The 24,119-nt window shown below is 40.2% G+C and overlaps 1 protein-coding gene and 1 long non-coding RNA gene across 3 annotated transcripts in view; both read left to right on the forward strand.

The window, feature by feature from the left end:
- LOC124041238 overlaps nucleotides 1-8,934 on the forward strand; it is a 33,024-nt gene extending 24,090 nt beyond the window's left edge. For both annotated transcript variants that reach the window (XR_006839906.1, XR_006839905.1), the window contains exons 2-3: nucleotides 6,671-6,813; nucleotides 8,010-8,934. This is a non-coding gene — a long non-coding RNA (uncharacterized LOC124041238). The remainder of the gene's footprint in view (nucleotides 1-6,670; nucleotides 6,814-8,009) is intronic.
- Nucleotides 8,935-18,959: 10,025 nt separating this feature from the next.
- LOC124041239 (serine/threonine-protein phosphatase 2A 55 kDa regulatory subunit B delta isoform-like) lies at nucleotides 18,960-23,806 on the forward strand. The gene is made up of 10 exons (XM_046358597.1): nucleotides 18,960-19,128; nucleotides 19,279-19,353; nucleotides 20,136-20,233; nucleotides 20,399-20,564; nucleotides 20,642-20,754; nucleotides 20,872-21,049; nucleotides 21,285-21,449; nucleotides 21,581-21,750; nucleotides 21,897-21,988; nucleotides 22,125-23,806. Exons 1-10 carry the CDS (start codon nucleotides 19,122-19,124, stop codon nucleotides 22,402-22,404), a joined length of 1,344 nt encoding a protein of 447 aa, XP_046214553.1. The 5' UTR covers nucleotides 18,960-19,121; the 3' UTR covers nucleotides 22,405-23,806.
- Nucleotides 23,807-24,119: the final 313 nt, after the last annotated feature.

Consider the following 24,119-nt stretch of genomic DNA (forward strand, 5'->3'; position numbering starts at 1 on the left):
GCGCCAACCAGGTACCCTCTGCACACATCAACAACAGTCACCCATGAAGCATCGTTACCCATCGCTCCACAAAAGCCGCGGCACTTGCAGAGCAAGGGGAACTACTACTTCAAGGTCTCAGAGCAAGTGACGTCACCGATTGAAACGCTATTTAGCGCGCACCGCTAACTAAGCTAGCCGTTTCACATCCGTTACACCCACAAGGATAGTAATACAAGTATGTGTATGTGTAAGTGAGTGAATGTTGGACATGTTCGCTCAATCAGAGTCACAGTTGTGACAGTGTTATGATAGTTCTGGGGTACAGGCTTGGTGGGCCAATAATGTCCATTCCCAGTATTGTATCCAGACTTCCTTAGGCTTGTTACAACTAACCCGGACCCTTGTAGCCATTAGCTAGCTTCAATTTTAGCTACATATTACAACTTTAGCATTGCTAACTTACATCAAATACACTGTATCTACACAGACTGGTTATAAACCTGATATAAGTTTGGTGAATCTAACTGCAAAGCAGGTGATGCTGTCACAAAAACAAAATTGATCAAAAAAAAGAACTTTCTCACCTCAAAATCGGATTTTGTCAATAAAATCTGCAGTCTATCTCAGGGTCTTGCTTCTTCGCATGAGGGTTGAGGACTAAACTGAGCATGTGTACAGTCGTGGCCAAAAGGTTTGATGAACATGAATTTTCACAAAGTCTGCTGCCTCAGTTTGTATGATGGCAAATTGCTTATACTCCATAAGGTTATGAAGAGTGATCAGATTAATTGCAATTAATTGCCAAGTCCCTCTTAGCTATGCAAATGAACTGAATCCCCCCCCCCAAAAAAATTCCACTGCATTTCAGCACTGCCACAAAATGACCAGCTGACATCATGTCAGTAATTCTCTCGTTAACACAGGTGCGAGTGTTGACGAGGACAAGGCTGGAGATCACTCTGTCATGCTGATTGAGTTTGAATAACAGACTGGAAGCTTCAAAAGGAGGTTGGTGCTTGGAATCATTGTTCTTCGTCTGTCAGCCATGGTTACCTGCAAGGAAACACATGCTGTCATCATTGCTTTGCACAAAAAGGCTTTACACAAAAAGGCTTTACAGGCAAGGATATTGCTGCCAGTAAGATTGCACCTAAATCAACCATTTATCGGATCATCAAGAACTTCAGGGAGAGCGGTTCAATTGTTGTGAAGAAGGCTTCAGGGTGCCCAAGAAAGTCCAGCAAGCGCCAGGACCGTCTCCTAAAGTTGATTCAGCTGCGGGATCAGGGCACCACCAGTACAGAGCTTGCTCAAGAATGGCAGCAGGCAGGTGTGAGTGCATCTGCATGCACAGTGAGGTGAAGACTTTTGGAGGATGGCCTGGTGTCAAGAAGGGCAGCAAAGAAGCCACTTCTCTCCAGGAAAAACATCAGGGACAGACTGATATTCTGCAAAAGGTACAGGGATTGGACTGCTGAGGACTGGGTAAAGTCATTTTCTCTGATGAATCCCCTTTCCGATTGTTTGGGGCATCCAGAAAAAAGCTTGTCAGGGGGAGACAAGGTGAGCGCTATCATTCCAACAGTAAAGCATCCTGAGTCCATTCATGTGTGGGGTTGCTTCTCAGCCAAGGGAGTGGGCTCATTCACAATATTGCCTAAGAGCACAGCCATGAATAAAGAATGGTACCAACACATCCTCCAAGAGCAACTTCTCCCAACCATCCAGGAACAGTTTGGCGACGAACAATACATTTTCCAGCATGATGGAGCACCTTGCCATAAGGCAAAAGTGATAACTAAGTGGTTCAGGGAAAAAAACATAGATATTTTGGATCCATGGCCAGGATACCTACCAGACCTTAATCGCATTGAGAACTTGTGGTCAATCCTCAAGAGGCGGGTGGACAAGCAAAAACCCACAAATTCTGACAAACTCCAAGCATTGATTATAAAAGAATGGGCTGCCATCAGTCAGTATGTGGCCCAGAAGATAATTGACAGCATGCCAGGGCGGATTGCAGAGGTCTTGAAAAAGAAGGGTCAACACTGCAAATATTGACTCTTTGCATCAACTTCATGTAATTGTCAATAAAAGCCTTTGACACTTATGAAATGCTAGTAATTATACTTCAGTATTCCTTAGTAACATCTGACAAAAGTATCTAAAGACATTGAAGCAGCAAACTTTGTGGAAATTAATACTTGTGACATTCTCAAAACTTTTGGCTACGACTGTACATTGAGTCACATGATTCTAGCTTGTTCCTGATTGGAGATATAGAGTACCACAGTATGAGTCATTCATAATACTCATAAAACCTAGTGGTCAAACAAGGAAATGGTTCCAATTGTTTTTCCACAATTTATTTTTCCAATAGGGGATTTTAGAAACATTTCAAATTAGGGCTGTGTTTTGCGTAGGCTTACCCTGGCGTGATGTTTTGATAACCGTGTAAATCTCTTTAGGACAAGGTGAATTTTATCAATATATTTGTCTGTATAAAAAATCTATGACACAGAGTTACAAAGAAAAAGCCATATCGCAGACTAGTCAATAACAAGAAAAGATTAAGATGGCAAAAAGAACACAGACAATGGACAGAGGAAGTCTGCCTAGAAGGCCAGCATCCTGGAGTCGCCTCTTCATTGTTGACATTGAGACTGGTGTTTTGCGGGTACTATTTAATGAAGCTGCCATTTGAGGACTTGTGAGGCATCTGTTTCTCTAACTAGACACTCTAATGTACATGTCCTCTTGCTCAGTTGTGCACCGGGGCCTCCCACTCCTCGTTCTATTCTGGTTAGAGCCAGTTTGCACTGTTCTGTGAAGGCAGTAGTACACAGCGTTGTACGAGATCTTCAGTTTCTTAGAAAGTTCTTGCATGGAATAGCCTTCATTTCCCAGAACAAGAACAGACTGACGAGTTTCAGAAGAAAGTTCTTTGTTTCTGGCCATTTTGAGCCTGTAATCAATCCCACAAATGCTGATGCTCCAGATACTCAACTAGTCTAAAGAAGGCCAGTTTTATTTCTTCTTTAAAGGTTTTCAGCTGTGCTAGCATAATTGCAAAAGGGTTTTCTAATGATCAATTAGCCTTTTAAAATTATAAACTTGGATTAGCTAACACAACATGCCATTGGAACACAGGAGTGATGGTTGCTGATAATGGGCCTCTGTACACCTATGTAGATATTCCATTAAAAATCATCTGTTTCCAGCTACAATAGTCATTTACAACATCAACAATGTCTACACTGTATTTATGATCAATTTTATGTTATTATAATGGTAAAAAAAGTGTTTTTCTTTCAAAAACAAGGACATTTCTAAGTGACCCCAATCTTTTGAACGTTAGTGTATACAGCTGTTGGAGTACAATTGGAGTACAACTCATGAGCCCACCTCCTGCACGGCTCACACCTAATTCAGTCCCCTTCTGTGACTGAAAAGAGGGGGAGAGATATCAATTGAAAAGCTCTCTCTTAAAAACGCAGCTAGCTATTTAGCTACAGTTGAAGTCAGAAGTTTACATACACCTTAGCCAAGTACATTTAAACACAGTTTTTCACAATTCCTGACATTTAATCCTAGTAAAAATTCCCTGTCTTAGGTCAGGTAGGATCACCACTAGTTTAAGAATGTGAAATGTCGGAATAATAGTAGAGAGAATGATTAATTCAGCTTTTATTTGTTTCATCACATTCCCAGTGGGTCAGAAGTTTACATGCACTCAATTAGTATTTGGTAGCATTGCCTTTAAATTGTTCAACTGGGTCAAACATTTCAGGTAGCCTTCCACAAGCTTTTCACAATAAGTTGTGTGAATTTTGGCCCATTCCTCTTGACAGAGCTGGTGAGTCAGGTTTGTATGCCTCCTTGCTCACACACGCTTGTTCAGTTCTGCACACAAATCTTATATAGGATTGAGGTTAGGGCTTTGTGATGGCTGACCCAATACCTTGACTTTGTTGTCCTTAAGCCATTTTGTCACAACTTTGGAAGTATGCTTGGGGTCATTGTCCATTTGGAAGACCCATTTGTGACCAAGCTATAACTTCCTGACTGATGTCTTGAGATGTTGCTTCAATATATCCACATCATTTTCCTTCTGCATGATGCCATCTATTTTGTGAAGTGCACCTGTCCCTCCTGCAGCAAAGCAGCCCCACAACATGATGCTGCCACCCCGGTGCTTCACAGTTGGAATGGTGTTCTTCTGCTTGCAGGCATCCTCCTTTTTCCTCCAAACATAATATGGTCATTAAGGCCAAACAGTTCTATTTTTGTTTCATCAGACCAGAGGACATTTCTCCAAAAAGTACAATTTTTGTCCCCATGTGCAGTTGCAAACCGTAGTCTGGCTTTTTTTATGGCGGTTTTGGAGCAGTGGCGTCTTCCTCGCTGAGCGGCCTTTCAGGTTATGTCGATATAAGACTCGTGTTACTGTGGATATAGATACTTTTGTACCTGTTTCCTCCAGCATCTTCACAAGGTCCTTTGCTGTTGTTCTGGGATTGATTTGCACTTTTCGCACCAAAGTACGTTCATCTCTAGGAGACAGAACACGTCTCCTTCCTGAGTGGTATGATGGCTGCATGGTCCCATGGTGTTTATACTTGCGTACTATTGTTTGTACAGATTAACGTGGTACCTTCAGGCATTTGGAAATTGCTCCCAATGATGAACCAGACTTGTGGAGGTCTACAATTTTTTTCTGAGGTCTTGGCTGATTTCTTTGGATTTTCCCAAGATGTCAAGCAAAGAGGCACTGAGTTTGAAGGTTGGCCTTGAAATACATCCACAGGTACACCTCAAATTGTCTCAAATGATGTCAGTTACCGTATCAGAAGCTTCTAAAGCCCTGACATAATTTCTGTAATTTTCCAAGCTGTTTAAAGGCACAGTCAACTTAGTGTATGTAAACTTCTGACCCACTGGAATTGTGATACAGTGAATTATAAGTGAAATAATGTGTCTGTAAACAATTGTTGGAAAAATGACTTGTGTCATGCGCAAAGTAGATTTCTTAACCGACTTGCCAAAACTATAGTTTGTTAACAAGAAATGTGTGGAGTGGCTCGTCAGGAAGTCCAGGATCCAGTTGCAGAGGGAGGTGTTTAGTCCCAGGATCCTTAGTTTAGTGATGAGCTTTGAAGGTAATATGGTGTTGAACGCTGAGCTGAACTCAATGAATAGCATTCTCACGTAGGTGTTCCTTTTGTCCAGGTGGGAAAGGAAAGTGTGGAGTGCACTAGAGATTGCATCATCTGTGTATCTGTTTGGGTGGAATTCAAATTGGAGTGGGTCTGGGGTTTCTGGGATAATGGTGTTGATGTGAGCCATTGCCAGCCTTTCAAAGCACTTCATGGCTACGGACGTGAGTGCTACAGGTCTGTAGTCATTTAGGCAGGTTGCCTTAGTGTTCTTGGGCACAGAGACGGTGGTGGTCTTGAAACATGTTGGTATTACAGACTCAATCAGGGACATGTTGAAAATGTCAGTGAAGACACCTGCCCAGAGCACACATCCTGGTAATCCATCTGGCCCCACAGACTTGTGAATGTTGACCGCTTTTAAAAGTCTTACTCACATTGGCTACGGAGAGCATGATCACACAGTCATCGACAAGAGCTGATGCTCTCATGCATGCCTCAGTGTTGCTTGCCTCGAAGCGAGCAAAGAAGTGATTTAGCTCATCTGGTAGGCTCGTGTAACCGGGCAGCTTGCGGCTGTGCTTCCCTTTGTAGTCTGTAATAGTTTGCAAGCCCTGCCATATAAGGCGAGTGTCGGGGCCGGTGTAGTACGATTCAATCTTAGCCCTGTATTGGCGCTTTGCCTGTTTGATGGTTCATCGGAGGGCATAGCAGAATGTATTATCAGCTTCCGGGTTAGAGTCCCACACCTTGATAGCGGCAGCTCTACCCTTTAGCTCATTGTGAATGTTGCCTGTAATCCATGGCTTCTGGTTGGAGTATGTACGTACAGTCACTGTGGGGATGACGTCCTCAATACACTTATTGATAAAGTCAGTGACTGATGTGGTGTATTCCTCAATGCCATCGGAAGAATCCCGGAACATGTTCCAGTCCGTGATAGCAAAACAGTCCTGTAGTTCAGCATCTGCTTCATCTGACCACTTTTTTATAGACCTGCTGCTTCCTGCTTTAGTTATTGCTTGTAAGCAGGAATAGCGAGGATAGAATTGTGGTCAGATTTACCAAATGGAGGGTGAGGGAGAGCTTTGTACACATCTCTGTGTGTGAAGTACAGGTGATCTAGAATTGTTTTCCCTCTGGTTGCACATTTGACATGTTGATAGAAATTAGGTAAAGCTGATTTAAGTTTCCCTGCATTAAAGTCTCCGGCCACTAGGAGCGTCGCCTCTGGGTGAGCGGTTTCCTGTTTGCTTATTTCCTTATACAGCTGACTGAGTGCAGTCTTAGTTCCCCCGGCCCCCACGTCTTACCGGGTTGTGCAGTTCTATCTAGCCGGTGCAGCATATATCCCTATAGCTGAATATCCATGTCATCATTCAGCCACAATTACGTGAAACATAAGATGTTACAGTTTTTAATGTCCCGTTGGTAGGATATTCGTGATCGTAACTTGTCTATTATTGTCCAATGATTGTACGTTGGCGAGTAACATTGACAGTAACGGCAGCTTTCCAACTCGTCTTCTGCAGATCCTTACGATGCACCCAACTCTGTGTCCTCTGTACCTGCGTCTCTTTCTCTTGCCAATAACGGGGATGTTGGCCTTGTCGGGTGTTCGCAGTATATCCTGTGCTTCCTGCTTGTTGAAGAAAACATCTTTGTCTAATCCGAGGTGAGTGATGGCTGTCCTGATATCCAGAAGCTCTTTTTTTGCCGTAAGATACGATGGCAGAAACATTATGTACAAAAAAAGTTACAAATAACGCAACCCCCCCCCATCCCCCCCCCCCTCCAGAATAGCACAATTGGTCAAGCGCCCCCTAAAACTTCTGCCATTTCTTCTGGCACCATTTTCCTCATTAATAACCATAAACCACTCATCCAATATATTATTACTTTACAAAAAAGTATCTCAATTTATCTCTCTAAACAAATGGATTATTTATCTTAAGGCTTTCCTATTTGTATAATTAAACAATATATTATTATAAATCTAACTTCATTTGAATATATATCACTTTTTCAAAATGTCAAAGAATTTGACCAATTTACCACAAAATCGTTTTGTTGAAATATCTCCAAAATTTGTGATGACACAGGACATTTTTGTTGAGTAAGAGCTGTGGCAGCCATGAAAAGTTTTGAAGAAATCATTTGGTGACATCTTGTGGTCTTAATCTGAATTACAGGAGGGGCTAGTTACCCCCTAGTACCTTGTACTACAAAATGTTCCAAATGTTTGCTGGATATTTCAACCCTGTATGGCAAGCGTGAATGTCTGACTGAAAACCGTAATGAGGCTGCTTTGAGCCACAGCTCGTTCTAGCTAGGTTAACAATATAATCATATAAACACGTCATTGTTTCCGCGAGACAGCGCGTTATCAAGAATCGTCACGATCAACTGAAGAATCGTAGTGTGCGCACCACAACATTGACAAGACAAAAACTACAGGAAAGACGGTGCCCATTTCAAGCGTATCTTTCTAAAACATGTAAAGTTATTTCAGAATATTTAGGAAAGTTAGCGGGCTAACATATTAGTCCGGCTTTGTACGCCTCATGTCTGTGTGTTTTATCTCAAAGCACGCGCACACGTACGCACGCACACTTTTTTGTAAAGGAGTAATCACAGGTTGTTTTGGATTACTATTTTTCAATTATAATATTCATAGTGTATGAAGTACTTCTCAGGCTGCTGTATCTGTTTCATGTCACAATACAAATAATGCGAATGCTGTATCTGGTGCTGTGACGTTACATCTTGGATTAAATGGACAGATCTATGTAACATGTTAGGAGAAAGAAATGGTTTCATCACCCAGATCATAACATGTTGTCGTGAGTAGTCTTTTGTCCTGCACCATAGGAGAGTTCTGCCGCTAAAGGGAAGGATAAGAGCACAAGGCGCCACGGGTATAAGGTTCCCCTGAGCAACGATGAAAGTTTCAACCTGCGGCACATGGGTGTAACTTTAACTGGAATAATGTGGATCAAAGACTGACAAACAAAGCGGGTGGAAATGCTGGAGTAGTGTCTGTGTTCGAGTAAAGGACGTTCACCAGAGAGGGACAGCGTTTATGAAACGCAGACAAAGAAACTGTAATTCATTACTGAGATAGTGTGTTTGTGCTCCCGAAGCTACTGAATTAAATGATCAACATTATTAACACTGTATAACATCTGTGACATATTTACATTGGTGTTATTTACATTATTTATTTAAGTAAGTCGGTGGCAAATTAACAGTGCAACTTATTGTACTTTATAGAAAATATTCAAGTTCGAACTCCTGCAGCCTCAGATGTATCAAAGCTGCATTTATTCAATAAACAACTATTCAAAATAAGTGTTTGTTCCTTGAAATCCTGTCAGAAATGTGGTCTAGAAATCCGTGGCATACTTGAACTCATCAGAGGGGACCAGTTCTATGTGGAAGTGTAACCTTTACACTGCAATTGAACTTCCACATACACATGTTATGAAAGGTCCCAGTGGCCCCCTGGTCTTCTGACATTGATTTGAAGACTTGCTACTTTATTATGTACTAAGCCCTTTAAACGTGTCCTATACTGTGGCATGTTATGAGCCAATGCTTCATTGTCCAGCTTTATTGAGAGTCGGTGTACGCACAGTCTCCACCATTTCCCCAGAGTGAGGTCATGGTTGTAGGAAGGAGAGACGATCCAAGTGCAATTTTGTCTCTCTTATCTGTTGTTATAACAGAAGGATTCCAATAAGCCAGGGAATGGCCTATTCAGGTGTTATTCATAAAAAAATGTAAGCAAAGATATATTTGTTTTATCTTCACTTCATATATATTCATTTTGATTGTGAAACAAAAAAGAAGTAACTATCCTATTGAATAATTGTTAACATGCCACAAGTTTGCATTTTCACTGTAAAAAAAATGTCTTGGAAGTAAGTGAGATGAAACCAAATGTATAGGTTGCTCAATTGCATGTGTGTAATCGGTCCATCTGAACATTTCATAGAAATAATGGGTTTGTAAAGATTAAAGAGTGTCTTGATGGGTCCTCCCTGTTTTTGCAAAGTTCCTCAATGAGTCAATACAATGTCAGGTGCACAAGCAGTTGATGCTTAGAATACATACTGACCCAGGCACATGTGAATTAAGACAGTAAGTTGTTCACATTGTTTTAGACTGATCTTTCAAAATGGCCTGCATGCTATAGGAGAGCTGCTATGGCTATAAGGACTATGAATAGAGCTCGCCAACTTGTAGTCCTAAAATCCAGAAATAATTTACCTCTGGTTTGTTCAGCCACCTCTATGGTAAGAATGAATGGGGAAATAAAGGCCTAAAATAAGGTATGAGGTTAACACAGGTTTAGGAGATCTATGAGATAATAGGCAGTCAGCATGACCTTTATGAAGTATGAAGCCTTAATGTGATTTTTTTTTTAACGACATAAATTCATCAATATTCCCAAAAATGTACGTTAGTTGATGAATATTATCGCATAGAACAAAACGTATAAGGTCTCCTAAGCATGTGTCTATCACATACCTCATTTCGGCGTTTATCCAAAACTGCATTCATTTTCCTCATAGGCTTTGTCCAATGAACCATGGCGGAATTATTGCCTACCTACAGACGCCATTACTATTTCTCTCTATAGTCAGTGACATAACGCCATCTAGTGGAATTCAATATACTAAAGACAATGACATTCCTTTGTATCTTATTGAAACTACAGAGTATGAATCAGTGCGGTAAGGTACTCAAGTAAAAAATACTTTAAAGTACTACTTAAGTAGTATTTTGGGGTATCTGTACTTTACTTTACTATTCATATTTTTGAAAACTTTTAATTTTACCCAATGACATTCCAAAAGAAAATCATGTAATTTTTACTCCATACATTTTACCTGACACCCAGAAGTACTCTTTACATTTTGAATGCTTAGCAGGACAGGAAAATGGTTCAATTCACACACTTATCAAGACAACACATGGTCATCCATTCTGTCTCTGATCTGGGGGAGTCACTAATCACAAATACATCTTTTGTAAATGATATCTGAGTGTTGGGAGTGTGCCCCTGGCTATCCATACATTTTAAAAGCAAGAAAATGGTTCTGCCTGCATTGCATGATTTATACTTTCACTTTTGATTATTAAGTATATTTTAGCAATCATGTTTACTCTTGATACTTAAGTATATTTAGAAACGTTCTTTTAAGGTATCTATACATTTTACTCAAGTATGACAATTGGGTAATTTTTCCACCACTGATGACTATACAGTACCATTATAGAGCTTTACAAATGCCCTGTGTGTTATTTAAGAAAGCAAAGGAAGAGTAAATAAAGTAGCCACAAGTGCAGGTAATTATATAACCTACACATAATCTATGTAGCACTTGTGCAATTTTACTAATTGACCATGTTAGGTATTGTTATATAATAAAGAAACAAAAAAAAAACGAATATTATCATATGAGCTGTTATATAGACCCATAGGGCTCTTTAGTAGGTCTGCAGTGAGACAGTTTTGAAGGCCAGTTTTATTAACAAGCCAGACCAAACCAAACCCTCAGGCCTCATATATCTCTCAGTTTCTCCTCTCTACTTGCAAGAGGAGAGGAGAAAAAACAACAACAGAGAAATAATGAGAAAAGCACAGAAGCCAAGCAAGAGTCAGTACTGAATAATTGATTGTGTTTGTCTTTTCTGTTGTGTGTGAAGACCGAGGGTTGGGCAGAGCTCATGCCCCTGAGCTGACCAGATAGGTCCAGTGGATTGTGTCTGAGACTGACCAGGGGAGAGGGGGAGGGGTGAGTGGAATGGAATGGAGGAATGGGGCGACAGCGAATCCAGAAGGTTTCATTTATCTCTGTGATACCATATTGTGTGTTATATACGTGAGTTTGAGTGTAGCTGCTCAAGTGACAAGAGGCTTCTTTACTGGGGCAAAACACACTGAATATCGTATACAGTAGCCTCCTCAAATATACCGTTAGCCTCTCTCCACAGACATTCATACACACAATATCTAGCTTGAGATTTTGGTGGCTCATCAAAATAGTATACCATAGGTCAATGTGGCTTAAAATTATGGTTAAACTATGCATGATACTGATATCACATGCTATTTTCTGATTGCACAACTGTATGGTTTGGTCAAAAAACAAAAGCATGCAATGATGCATGGTTGCATTAACATATTATAAACTGGGTGGTTCGAGCCCTGAATGCTGATTGGCTGACAGCTGTGATATATCAGACCGTATACCACGGGTATGACAAAACATTTATTTTTACCGCTGATCTAATTGCTTTGGTAAGCAGTTTATAATAGCAATAAGGCACTTTGGGGGGTTGTGGTATATGGCCAATATAAGAGCTGTATCCAGGCACTCCGTGTTGCATCGTGCATAAGAAAGTTGTGGTATATTGGCCATATACCACACCCCCTCGTGCCTTATTGCTTAAATATGAACACCTAAGTGGATCTTATCTTTATGTAGTCATATAATATGAAAATATACTCACTGACGACTTTTATGAGTGGGACAAGGTTGTTGCTGAGGGGCCTAAGTGACCCTACACAGTACACGGTGTTCTAAGAGAGAAACAATGTCAATCACGGGAGGTTGGTGGTACCTTAATTGGGGAGGGCAGGCTCGTGGTAATGGCTGGAGCGGAATAGTATTAAATGCATGTGTTTGATGACATTCCATTCGCTCTGTTCCAGCCATTGTTATGACCTGTCCTCCTCTCAGCAGCCTCCTGTGATGTCAGCATACCTTTATTGTGAGTGTGTCAGTAATGAGGCATATTTTTCTGGGGGAAATGGCAGCTTCTCCTGAGGCACCATGTCTACTGAATGTGATCCTTGATAAAACAGGAGGCTCACCAATCAATCTCTCTATGTGGCCCACAGCCAAAGAAAGCCACTGCACCAAATGTTTGCCTTGCGTCATAGTGACAAGTTAACATACAGGCAGCAGAGTAACCATCCACAAGCAGCCTCTAGCTGTCTTATAATGAATTCCCAAAGGGATTGGGAACTATCGAAGTCAGTGTTGTTACTGGAGGCTCGGAATAAAGTCAACAGATCTCCTTTAACCCACTGTTCCCCGGGCGTCGATGACGTTGATGTCGATTACGGCAGCCCCCCGCACCTCTCTGATTCAGAGGGGTTGGGTTAAATGCGGAAGACACATTTCAGTTGAATGCATTCAGTTGTGCAACTGACTTGGTATCCACCTTTCCCTTTCCTTTCCCTTATACCTTACAGAGGTGAAGGAACCCCATTTGCAAACACACCCCATGCACACACTCACCTCATTTGCAAACACACCCCATGCACACACTCACCTCATTTGCACACACACCCCATGCACACACTCACCCCATTTGCACACACATTAGTGCACACACTCACCCCATTCACACACACACACACACACACACACACACACACACACACACACACACACACACACACACACACACACACACACACACACACACACACACACACACACACACACACACACACACACACACACACACACACACACACACACACACAATAAAGGCTTAGGAAGGAGAAAACAGGAAAAATACAATGCACACTGATTATGTACACCAATTCAATAGAAAAATCACACCAACTATTATAGAAAAATCACAGTAAACATAATTTCTATGATGGTGTGAAATTGGGGCTTTTCAGTTAAGTAACTTAAAATTCGTGACAGAGGAATTTAAATTCTAAGAACTTAGAATAATGTATCCAAATGTCGACTAATGTCCCTTGTGCACCATCTATCACAGTAGGCAATACAGTGCTTTCAGAAAGTATTTACACCCCTTGACCTTATCCACATTTTGTTGTGTTACAGCCTGAATTTAAAATGGATTAAATTGAGATTTTGTGTCATTGGCCTACACACTTCCCCATAATAAACTACCCCACACTACCCCATAATGTCAATGTGGAATTATGTTTAAAAAATGTGTACAAATGAATGAAATATGAAAAGCTGAAATGGCTTGAGTCAGTAAGTATTCAACCTCTGTTATGGCAAGTCTAAATAGGATCAGGAGTAAAAATGTGCTTAACAATTCACATAATAAGTTACATGGACTCACTTTGTGTGCAATAATAGTACTTTACATGATATTTGAATGACTACCTCATCTCTGTACAGAGGTGATTGGTGTCACCTTAATTGGGGAGAACGGGCTGATGTTAATGACTGGAGCGGGATCAGTGGAATGGTATCAAATACATCATACACATGGTTTCCAGGTGTTTGATGCCATTCCATTTGTGCCGTTCCAGCCATTATTACGAGCGATTCTCCCCTCAGCAGTCTCCACTGTGTCATGACGTTGGCCTGGGGGTAGGTTTATGACCATCATAAATACCCCCCCCCCCTTTTTCCTCTCTCTACCCTACTGATGTTACATTTGAAAACCCCTTAGTTAACATAGAGATTCTGGGAACATCAGAAGGTGGGGGGAAATGAACTATATTCTGGTAATCCGACCAATCGACCATATGCAGTGATACTTAATGAATATGATGTCAGTTCGGTTGTCATCTGAGACATTCTCATCAATGATAAGATGACATAAACTCTACAGTGTAAAGTCTACACATCAGAGTTATCGGATTCACATGGAATTGTTGTTCAATTTAAATGTTTGAATATTAAATTATTTGTGATGGGATGAAATGTGATTTTAGCTTCTAAAATGTGAGAATTGGGTTTTCATGAGTGGCCCGCCCACGTGAAGAGACATAGGTTGTAAACTATGAAACACACCCCTTTTTTTCTCCCTCCACTATATAAGCCCTTGGCGAAAATGTAACCTCCTGTTCCGAGGATGTGAGGACGACGGTCCGATGTCAGAATGGTTCAGATAATAACTACAGAATGAAGCCAACATCAGTGTGAGCTTTGGTTGCGAATGGTATGAACTTTGAACTCTTATTCACTACAGAAGTGATACCTCCTAGCCATTGAGTTAGCACCAGCAGCTGCAAACAAGAGTTAGGAAGGAACAGACAGAGTATCCCGTCTATCACACAACGATGTTACTACAACGTATTCAATTGACCAACACGGCCTTCCGTCTACCACCAACCTACCGAAGCGCAGCTCAGAGTAAATATTTATTGCATTTTCCTTCTCCAAATGGGTGGTAATTTGGAATGCATAAGATACTGTATTTACGATAGCACAACATCTTCCTTTGTCCCTCAGTCTTCCTGCTTTTTCACTCAAACCCAGCCCTTTTCTTTTGTGTAACCAGCGGTCATATCTGTTCCGCCTGCTAGAGATGTGTTCCTTTATGACGTAATTTGTAATCAAGGTATAATTCATTCTTTGTATATGTAATTCTGTGTGATTAGTTAGGTATTTAGTAAATAAATAATTCAACCCAATTTTGTATTGCTGATTCAACTTGTTAGCCAGGGTTCGTGAAGATAACCAAGAATTTACAACTTTCAGATGAGACTGAATTAAGGTGACGATTAATATTGACTGCTATTGATGTAAAATATTACTTGGTCTTTAAGAGTTTATTCGGAAGATAACAGCTCTATAAATATTATTTTGTGGTGCCCCGACTCTCTAGTTAATTACATTTACATGATTAGCTCAATCAGGTAATATTAATTACGGAGAAATTATTCTATAGAATAGCATGTCATATCACTTAATCTGGCATAGACAAAGACACGACCACTGTCTCTGTACCCCACACATGCAATTACAATATCTGTAAGGTCCCTCAGTCGAGCAGTGAATTTCAAGCACAGATTTAACCACAAAGACCAGGGAGGTTTTCCAATGCTTCGCAAAGACGGGCACGTATTGACGGGTAAAAATCAAAAAGCAGGCATTGAATATACTTTTGAGCTGAAGTTATTCCTTACACTTTGGATGGTGTATCAATACACCCAGTCACTACAAAGATACAGGCATCCTACCTAACTCTGTTGCCGGAGAGGAAGGAAACCGCTCAGGGATTTCACCATGAGGCCAATGGTGACTTTAAAACAGTTACGGATTTTAATGGCTGTGATAGGAGAAACTGAGGATAGATCAACACCATTCTAGTTACTCCACAATGTTAACCCAATTGACAGAGTGAAAAGAAGGAAGTCTGTACAGAATAAAAATATCAAAAAATGCACCCTGTTTGCAATAAGGCACTAAAGTAAAACTGCAAAAAATGTGGCAAAGAAATTTAATGTATGTCCTGAATACAAAGCGTTATGTTTGGGGCAAATCCAACACTACACATCACTGTGTACCACTCTTCATATTTTTAAGCATGGTGGTTGCTTCATCATGTTATGGGTATGCTTGTCATCAGCAAAGTTTTTTTTTAGGATAAAAATAAACTAAATAGAGCTAAGCACAGGCAAAATCCTAGAGGAAAACCTGATTCAGTCTGCTTTCCAACAGACACTGGGAGACAACTTTACCTTTCAGCAGGACAATAACCTGAAACACAAGGCCAAATATATACTGGAGTTGCTTACCAAGATGACATTGAATATTCCTGAGTGGCCTCGTTACAGTTTTGACTTACATCAGCTTGAAAATCTATTACAAGACTTGAAAATGTCTTGCAATGATCAACAACCAACTTGATAGAACTTGAATTATTTAAAATAATAATGTGCAAAAATTGTACAATCTAGGTGTGCAAAGCTCTTAGAGACTTACCCAGAAAGACTCACAGCTGTAATAACTGCTAAAGGTGATTCAAACATGTATTGACTCAGGGGGTTGAATACTTACAGTACCAGTCCAAAGTTTGGACACCCCTATTCATTCTAGGGTTTTTTTTTTTTTTGTATTTTCTACATTGTAGAATAATAGTGAAGACATCACAACTATGAAATAACACATATGGAATCATATAGTAACCAAAATTGTTAAACAAATCCAAATATGTTTTAGATTCTTCAAAGGAGATACTGTACCCTTTGCCTTGATGACAGCTTTGCACACTCTGTATGTAATCAAGATATATTAGTGTTTATTTTTCATTCTTTAATTTAATTTTTTTTTTAAATCATTTTTAATTCCACTTTGTAACACAACATTTTCAAAAAGTCAAGGGATGTGAATACTTTCTGAAGGTCCTGTATCTCTTTAAAGTGTGACTCAAGTTACTAAAATGATCTGTTTTGGTAGGCTTAAAGTACACTATATATATACAAAAGTATGTGGACACCACTTCAAATAGTGGTCTCGGGTATTTCAGCCACACCCATCGCTAACAGGTGTATAAAATCAAGCACACCGCCATGCAATCTCCATGGACAAACACTGGCAGTAGAATGGCATTACAGAAGAGCTCAGTGACTTTCAACGTGGCACCATCATAGGATGCCACCTTTCTAATAAGTCAGTTCGTAAAATGTCTGCCCTGCTAGAGCTGACCAGGTCGACTGTAAGTGCTGTTATTGTGAAGTGGAAATGTCTAGGAGAAACAACCTCTCAGCCATGAAGTGGTAGGCCACACAAGCTCACAGAACAGAACCATAGAGTGCTGAAGCAGGTAGCGCAAAAAAATAGTTTGTCCTAAGTTGTAAAACTCACTACCGAGTTCCAAACTGTCTCTGGAAGCAACGTCAGCACAATAACTGTTCGTCGGGAGATTCATGAAATGGGTTTCCATGACCGGGAAGCTGCACACAAGCATAAGATCACCAAGCGCAATGCCAAGCGTCGGCTGGAATGGTGTAAAGCTCGCCGCCAATGGACTCTGGAGCAGTGGAAAAGTGTTCTCTAGAGTGATGAATCAAGCATCGCCGTCTGATGGCCGAATCTGGGTTTGGCGGATGCCAGGAGCACAATTGCATAGTGCCAACTGTACAACATACAATTACATTCTAGAAGATTCGGTGCTTCCAACTTTGTGGCAACAGTTTGGGGAAGGCCCTTTCCTGTTTCAGCATGACAATGCCCCTGTGCACAAAGTGAGGTCCTGACAGAAATGGTTTGTCGAGATCAATGTGGAAGAACTTGACTGGCCTGCACAGAGCCCTGACTTAAACTCAAACACCTTTGGGATGAATTGGAACACTGACTGTGAGCCAGGACTATTTGCCCAACATTAATGCCTGAACTCACTAATGCTCTTGTGGCTGAATGGAAGGAAGTCCCCGCAGCAATGTTCCAACATCTAGTCGAAAGCCTTCCCAGAAGAATGGAGGCTGTTATAGCAGCAAAGGGGGGACCAACTCCATATTAATATCCATGATTTTAGAATTAGATGTTCGAAACGCAGGTGTCCACATACTCTTGGCCAGTGAAAATCTCATGTTTAAAAACTGATAATCTAGTAACTCATACCCAAATAATGTTGTTCACTCATCCAATATTTGAATTTTCGGCCAGAGCATAAGTTAGATTTGGAAAAAAATTCAAAAACCTGACCTCAAACTTGTGTCTGAAACAGACTGGGCGAATTTGTTTTGCATGGCCTGGTTCCCCTGGTGGGTGGAGATTTCACTTAAGGACCAGGCAATGGAATGGTCTAAAATGTACTAACTCCACACATCCGGGGCACCAGTTCATGCAAAACAAACTTGCCCAGTGTTTAAAAAATGCTAGCTATTTCCTCATAGAAGATGTTGTCGTGTTTTTGGCCGAGACATCTCATTGGCTCATTGGCTGAGCTGGCAAATAAGCGGTTTACTTTCATGAATATTTGTATTGACCAGTGTTATGATACTGATGTATAGTTTATTGTTCACTGCTCGGCGACACAAAACACAATTACATTACTGATTGCTTGTCGCAACAGATGGTTTATTTACATAGCAGGTTGTGGATTAATGTGGCAGGTTAGGTGAATTAGTGTGGCAGGTTAGGAGAACTAAGGCAGCATGTTAGGTGTATTAGCATAGAAGGTTAGGAGAATGAGGTTAAGGTTAGGAAAATGGTTAGGCTTAGCTATAATGTTACGACGTGAAGGTTAGGCTTAGCTATAATGCCACTAGATGAAGCTTTAGGCCTACTCCATCTAGCCACAAAGGTAAAACTTAAACAAACCATCTGTGGCAACAAACCATCAGAATCATAATACCCCTTCAAAGTAGGATTATACATATGCAAATAAATTATGACTGGTCATTGGTCAGAATAATCCAAATCATATTGTAATGTCATGCTGTGGGCCAAAAACTCCATCCCGCCAGAACGGGCTATTATTACAGGTGTATTTTTTTCCAAAAAGTTCTTACACTAAAGGGGCATTATATCATATGTTTTTGGTACAATTTCAGTGTTATTTCAACCTCAATAGGATGGAAATATATATGTTTTTTAAACGGAAAATCTAGTTTTTGACTGCACTGACTGACTGGTGCCATGTTGACAACTTGCCGGTGCAATACAGGTAAACCACCAGGTGTCACAATAAACAAATAAAAAGTTGTTTCTTATAAACATTTTTATTTTTTCCGTAAAAAATATATGGTACATTTCATACACATTTCTTATATTTCATAATATTATTTCAACACACATTATTGTTCCTCAAATTGGCTCTAACAGTAGTAGCCAGTCACTTTAATTGCTTTACAGACTCTTTGAACAGGTAGGCTTCTTAGGTTACATTTACAATACTTTAACTTGAACTTCAGTGATCAACATGAGGGGTGAGGAGCCATTTTAATTGATACAGTTATTCTGTTGTCTCAATTAAGTTTTAAGGAGTAGGGCCAACTGCCTCAAACACATATGGATGATAGATAACTGAAAGATGCTTGGAAGCGTGTCGAAATGACGTCATTGTGTTATGCAATGTGCGCCATTTTGGATGGAAAAAATCACGGACGATTTCCGTGATCCCTGACTCCTCACTTTGCCTGTGAATGTTGACTATTTTTTACCTCGCGCAAGTTGCATTGGTTGAATAAACAGTGCAATCCGTGTTCAGTAATAGCTAACTCTGCTAAATGAAACAATGGCAGGTAAGCTACTTATGTAGCCGGGAAATGGTCCTAATACCACTTACTGCTGTGTGGCCTGAATGCAAGTTTTAAATTACACAGCATTTGACTCTAAATGGGTTGGTGAACTGACGCTAGCGAAGTAATGATTCCAATATTATTGTTATGCAGGAGTTGCCGGTGGAAATGATTTTCAGTGGTGTTTCTCACAAGTGAAAGGGGCGATAGATGAAGATGTTGCAGAAGGTGAGTACAGTAACGTTAGGTTAACGAATGAGTTAGCATTTGAGCTCAAATGTGATCAAAGATGTGATGCTGTTATCTTATTATTTCGCAAACTACGCCTTTGACTTACTGTCTTTCACGGACAAAGTCATGACACTGTTCATGTATATGAGTACCACTGCTGGGCAATGCTGAGTTTGTTTTTCTTACTAGCTAACGTTAGCATATTAGCTAGCTCCTCTTGCTTGCAAATCAAGTTGCCTAGCATTATTAGTAAGCTAACGTTATACTCAAACAACTGTAACTTATGCACATGTATGTAACATATATAATAATAATTATGTAGTCAGAGTACGTCTTATTATTGTAATGTAGTAAGACACGCACTGTAGTAAACTAGCGCGTCATCTTGCTAAGTACTCTAGCTAGTTATTTGTGGGAGATTTTGTCAGTGACGTTGAAGGTCTGCGTCGGCAATACGACATTTGAACGTTCTGATACAGTAAGGAGGAAGTCTGTGTGTTTGATTCATTCAAAGTCATAGTCATTTTTCTTGGGTTGACTGATAAATCAATTATTTTCAGGGAGGTAGAAATCCACACGCTGCTCTGTCGGCTACTATGCATAGTGTATGCACCCATGAAAGTTGCACCAGGATTGTTTTTTTATATTGGTTTTGATGTTATTATTTACTAGGTGCTGTTCTTTTGCTGATGTGTATCTTTTTGATTATAACAGCCCTTATACATTACACACAATAAAATTCCAGAATCCAGCTTTAATGGGACATGTCCTCCTTTCAGCTGATATCATCTCAACGGTTGAATTCAACCATTCTGGAGAGTTGCTAGCAACTGGAGACAAGGGAGGCAGAGTTGTCATATTTCAACATGAACAGGAGGTGCATTTTATAATTACCAGCGAAATGTATTTTCATGAACAGTGACATTTTTGGAGTTAAATATGATAGGTTGTTATGGAAAGAAAGGCACTGGATTAAATTCTAAACATAATACATGCTTAATATCCAAGTTTGTCACAGTGCATATCTGCTTTTCTCTTTCAGTGTAAAAATCGACTAAACCTGCGAGGGGAATACAATGTTTATAGCACTTTTCAGAGTCACGAACCGGAATTTGACTACTTGAAAAGTTTAGAAATTGAGGAAAAAATTAACAAAATAAGATGGTTACCCCAACAAAACTCAGCTCACTTTCTACTCTCAACAAATGGTAAGAACATTTTGCTTTAACCTACTAACCTTTTTGTTAAGTTCTCTTCACCCTCAACATATATATTTTTTGTACAGATAAAACGATCAAATTGTGGAAAATCGGTGAACGAGACAAGCGGGCTGAGGGTTACAACTTGAAAGACGAAGACGGACGTCTCAGGGATCCCTTTAGAATTACTTCCCTACGGGTTGGTTTAAAGTTGCTTTACCTTTTTTAAGATTTCAACTGACACTGTGCACGAAAAAACACAGTCTATGCATGCTTATAGCTTCCTCCCCTAAATAAATCTGTCCTGTGGTTACAGGTACCAGTGCTGATGCCCATGGATCTCATGGTAGAAGCAAGTCCTCGTAGGGTGTTTGCCAACGCTCACACATATCATATTAATTCAATTTCTGTAAATAGCGATCATCAAACATACCTCTCCGCGGATGATCTAAGAATTAATCTATGGCACTTGGAAATCACAGACCGAAGTTTTAGTATCCTCTTCTGAAAACGTATCAGTCCTCATCCTCATGACTTTTAGATGCAAATGTTTGCTTCATTCAAACTGTCCTCTATTAGTGTATACAGTTCTCAATTTCAGTTTAGATTTTTTTCTTATTGGTCCTGTGCAGTTGTAAGTCAAACAAATACATGTGTGAACATGTTTGACCACATCGGTATGAGCCTTTAGACCTATTCCAGTTCATTTCCTTAACAGTGTCTTCTCAGACATTGTAGACATCAAGCCTGCCAACATGGAGGAACTGACAGAGGTGATCACAGCGGCTGAGTGCCATCCAAACCAATGCAATGTATTTGTGTACAGCAGTAGCAAAGGCACCATACGCCTCTGTGACATGCGAACAGCAGCACTCTGCGATAGCCACACCAAGTGTGAGTACTCATAGAGCCTAGTTCTCTGCATTCTAAATTATGTTCATTCACAGATAAGTTAGTTTTAAATTGATCTATTTTCAGGGGTTTTGTCTGTCATTTTGAATATATCTCCATGTTTGTGATTGCAGTCTTTGAGGAGCCTGAGGATCCAAGCAGCAGGTCATTTTTCTCTGAGATCATCTCGTCCATCTCTGACGTGAAGTTCAGTCACAGCGGGCGCTACATGATGACACGGGACTACCTCTCCGTCAAGGTGTGGGACCTCAACATGGAGAACAGGCCAGTCGAGACATATCAGGTACCTGCCTTGCGCTGCCTAGTGATAACACTACCAACAATGGCATAATTTTCAGTGTGGTCCACAATTGTCCAGTTAGGTGTATGGAAATAGTTGGATAGATGCAATTATTTTCCAAATACACTAATCAACATTCTCCCGCTCAGGTTCATGAATACCTTCGCAGCAAGCTTTGCTCGTTATATGAAAATGATTGCATCTTCGACAAGTTTGAGTGCTGCTGGAACGGTAGCGACAGGTAAGAAACTAGCACTTTCTCTGTTTAAGGCGATCTGCACCTACAATGTTCTTTGGACAACCTTTCTGACAATATGTAAGTTTAAGGGGTGTCTTTGGAGAATTATAAATTACCCACTGTTTCCTTCCTTTCTCAGTGCCATCATGACCGGCTCCTACAACAACTTTTTCCGTATGTTCGACCGCAACACCAGGAAGGACATCACACTGGAGGCCTCTAGGGAGAGCAGCAAACCGCGGGCTACACTCAAACCCCGCAAAGTCTCCACCGGTGGCAAGAGGAAGAAAGATGAAATTAGCGTGGACAGCCTGGACTTCAACAAGAAGATCTTGCACACCGCCTGGCACCCCAAAGAAAATGTCATCGCTGTGGCGGCCACCAACAACCTGTACATTTTCCAGGACAAGATCAACTAAAAAAATAATTGGGCTCCATCCTGAGGACAAGGCTTTACTGTTCCTGCATAGTTAAGCCTAGTGGTTTATCTGTAACAGAAACAAACAGCCCTCTCGTCCTCCTGGTGAAGTTTAAAGCACTTGTCTCCTTTTTTTGTGGCAGGAGGTTGATTGGTCGGCCTGTTTTCTTTTGAGTCTGAGGTTGATTTAGCCTTGGGTAAATCAGTGCCAGGGCCAAGAACGGACCCCGAGAGCCCACCTTGTGTTGAATCAATAGAGCGGCACTCATAAGAGGTCAAACTCTTGAACATTGGTGTTTGTGTTGATATTTTCAGCCTTCATTTCATAATCTTAACAACCAAACTATGGAAAGCCCTGAAGATGACCTCTTGTCAATTTTGTAACACCCTCATTAAGATTTTTTGGCCTTTCTGAAACATGGATATTTCATGGGTTATAGGCCTACCTGTTAACATTCCCCATTGACCATGCATTCAGGCTAAAGCACTTGCAACATGTTGTGAATTTGGAAAGTGGACTTCTTCTGTTCTCCACCCACACCCTCCTATCCAAAATGTATCCCCCAGACATGGTAACGTTATATCACAGACTGTATCTATTCAAATACACCTTTATGGTGTCATCCACTTAATAAAAGTAAATAGAACTACATATGTGTTTTAGAATTTAAATCATGTTTATAGTTGCTTTGCATGTTTTTATGTTGTAGTTAGGTGGAAAAAATGTAAAGTCGCACCAGTCTTTTGAGTAGTTCTTTCAAGCTATCTCTAAAATAACTACTCTTAAGTTTCAGAATCACCATTTGAGACTGACCATGTGCAAGTGTCAATATATGTATTTATGTGTTGCTCTCATTTAAGATACAGGCTGGAAACTTAATGTGAAGAGACGCAAGACAAAGGGAATCTGCAGCCTTAATACCTACGTCTATCAATGACAGCTATCGGTTATGTCCCCAAATATTTTACAAACCTTATGTGCATTATTTTTTTATTCTATTTTATAGATTTATGTCTCATATTACTGCTGCTATTTGTGGCTGTCTGTGAAACCAAGGTATATAATAGTCAGAGTACTGCACACCAGACAGATCTAGTGATAGACAGAGTTCCTCCAAAACATGGAAAGTTCTTTGTGTAGTAAGAGAAGGAGATTCAGACAAACCTCTTCTTACATATGCCCTTTAAATCATTCATTGGTATGCCACTAAAGTCAACTGCATACTTTGTTTTCCAAGTTATATCAATGCAAAAATGAAGGTTGAATAGACCTGTACTGATTTTTAAAAACAGGAACATCGGTAACAAAGCCTTTCTCTGTTTAATCATTCTGAACATGGTTGCAGTGTATTCACTTGTTTGATTATGTTGACCAAAGTTAAATAAAATCTGTGTTCATCTGTTTTATGCCTCCATTACTTTAAATGGGTGAGAATAGTCCTGGAGCTATAGTTGAAGTCGGAAGTTTACATACACTTAGGTTGGAGTCATTAAAACTCTTTTTCAACTACTCCACAAATTTATTGTCGCTTAGGATATCTACTTTGTGCATAACACAAGTAATTTTTCCAACAATTGTTTACAGATTATTTCACTTATAATTCACTGTATCACAATTACAGTGGGTCAGAACTTTACATACACTAAGTTGACTGTGCCTTTAAACCGCTTGGAAAATACCAGGAAATTATGTCATGGCTTTAGAAGCTTCTGATA

The sequence above is a fragment of the Oncorhynchus gorbuscha genome, linkage group LG08 (assembly GCF_021184085.1).
Source record: "Oncorhynchus gorbuscha isolate QuinsamMale2020 ecotype Even-year linkage group LG08, OgorEven_v1.0, whole genome shotgun sequence".
NCBI classification, from domain to species: Eukaryota; Metazoa; Chordata; class Actinopteri; order Salmoniformes; family Salmonidae; genus Oncorhynchus; species Oncorhynchus gorbuscha.

Coding starts and splice junctions, on each gene's coding strand:
- LOC124041239 (XM_046358597.1), top strand. Junction 20,565..20,641: donor CTTTCTACTCTCAACAAATG/GTAAGAACATTT, acceptor TTTTTTGTACAG/ATAAAACGATCAAATTGTGG. Junction 21,050..21,284: donor AATCACAGACCGAAGTTTTA/GTATCCTCTTCT, acceptor GTGTCTTCTCAG/ACATTGTAGACATCAAGCCT.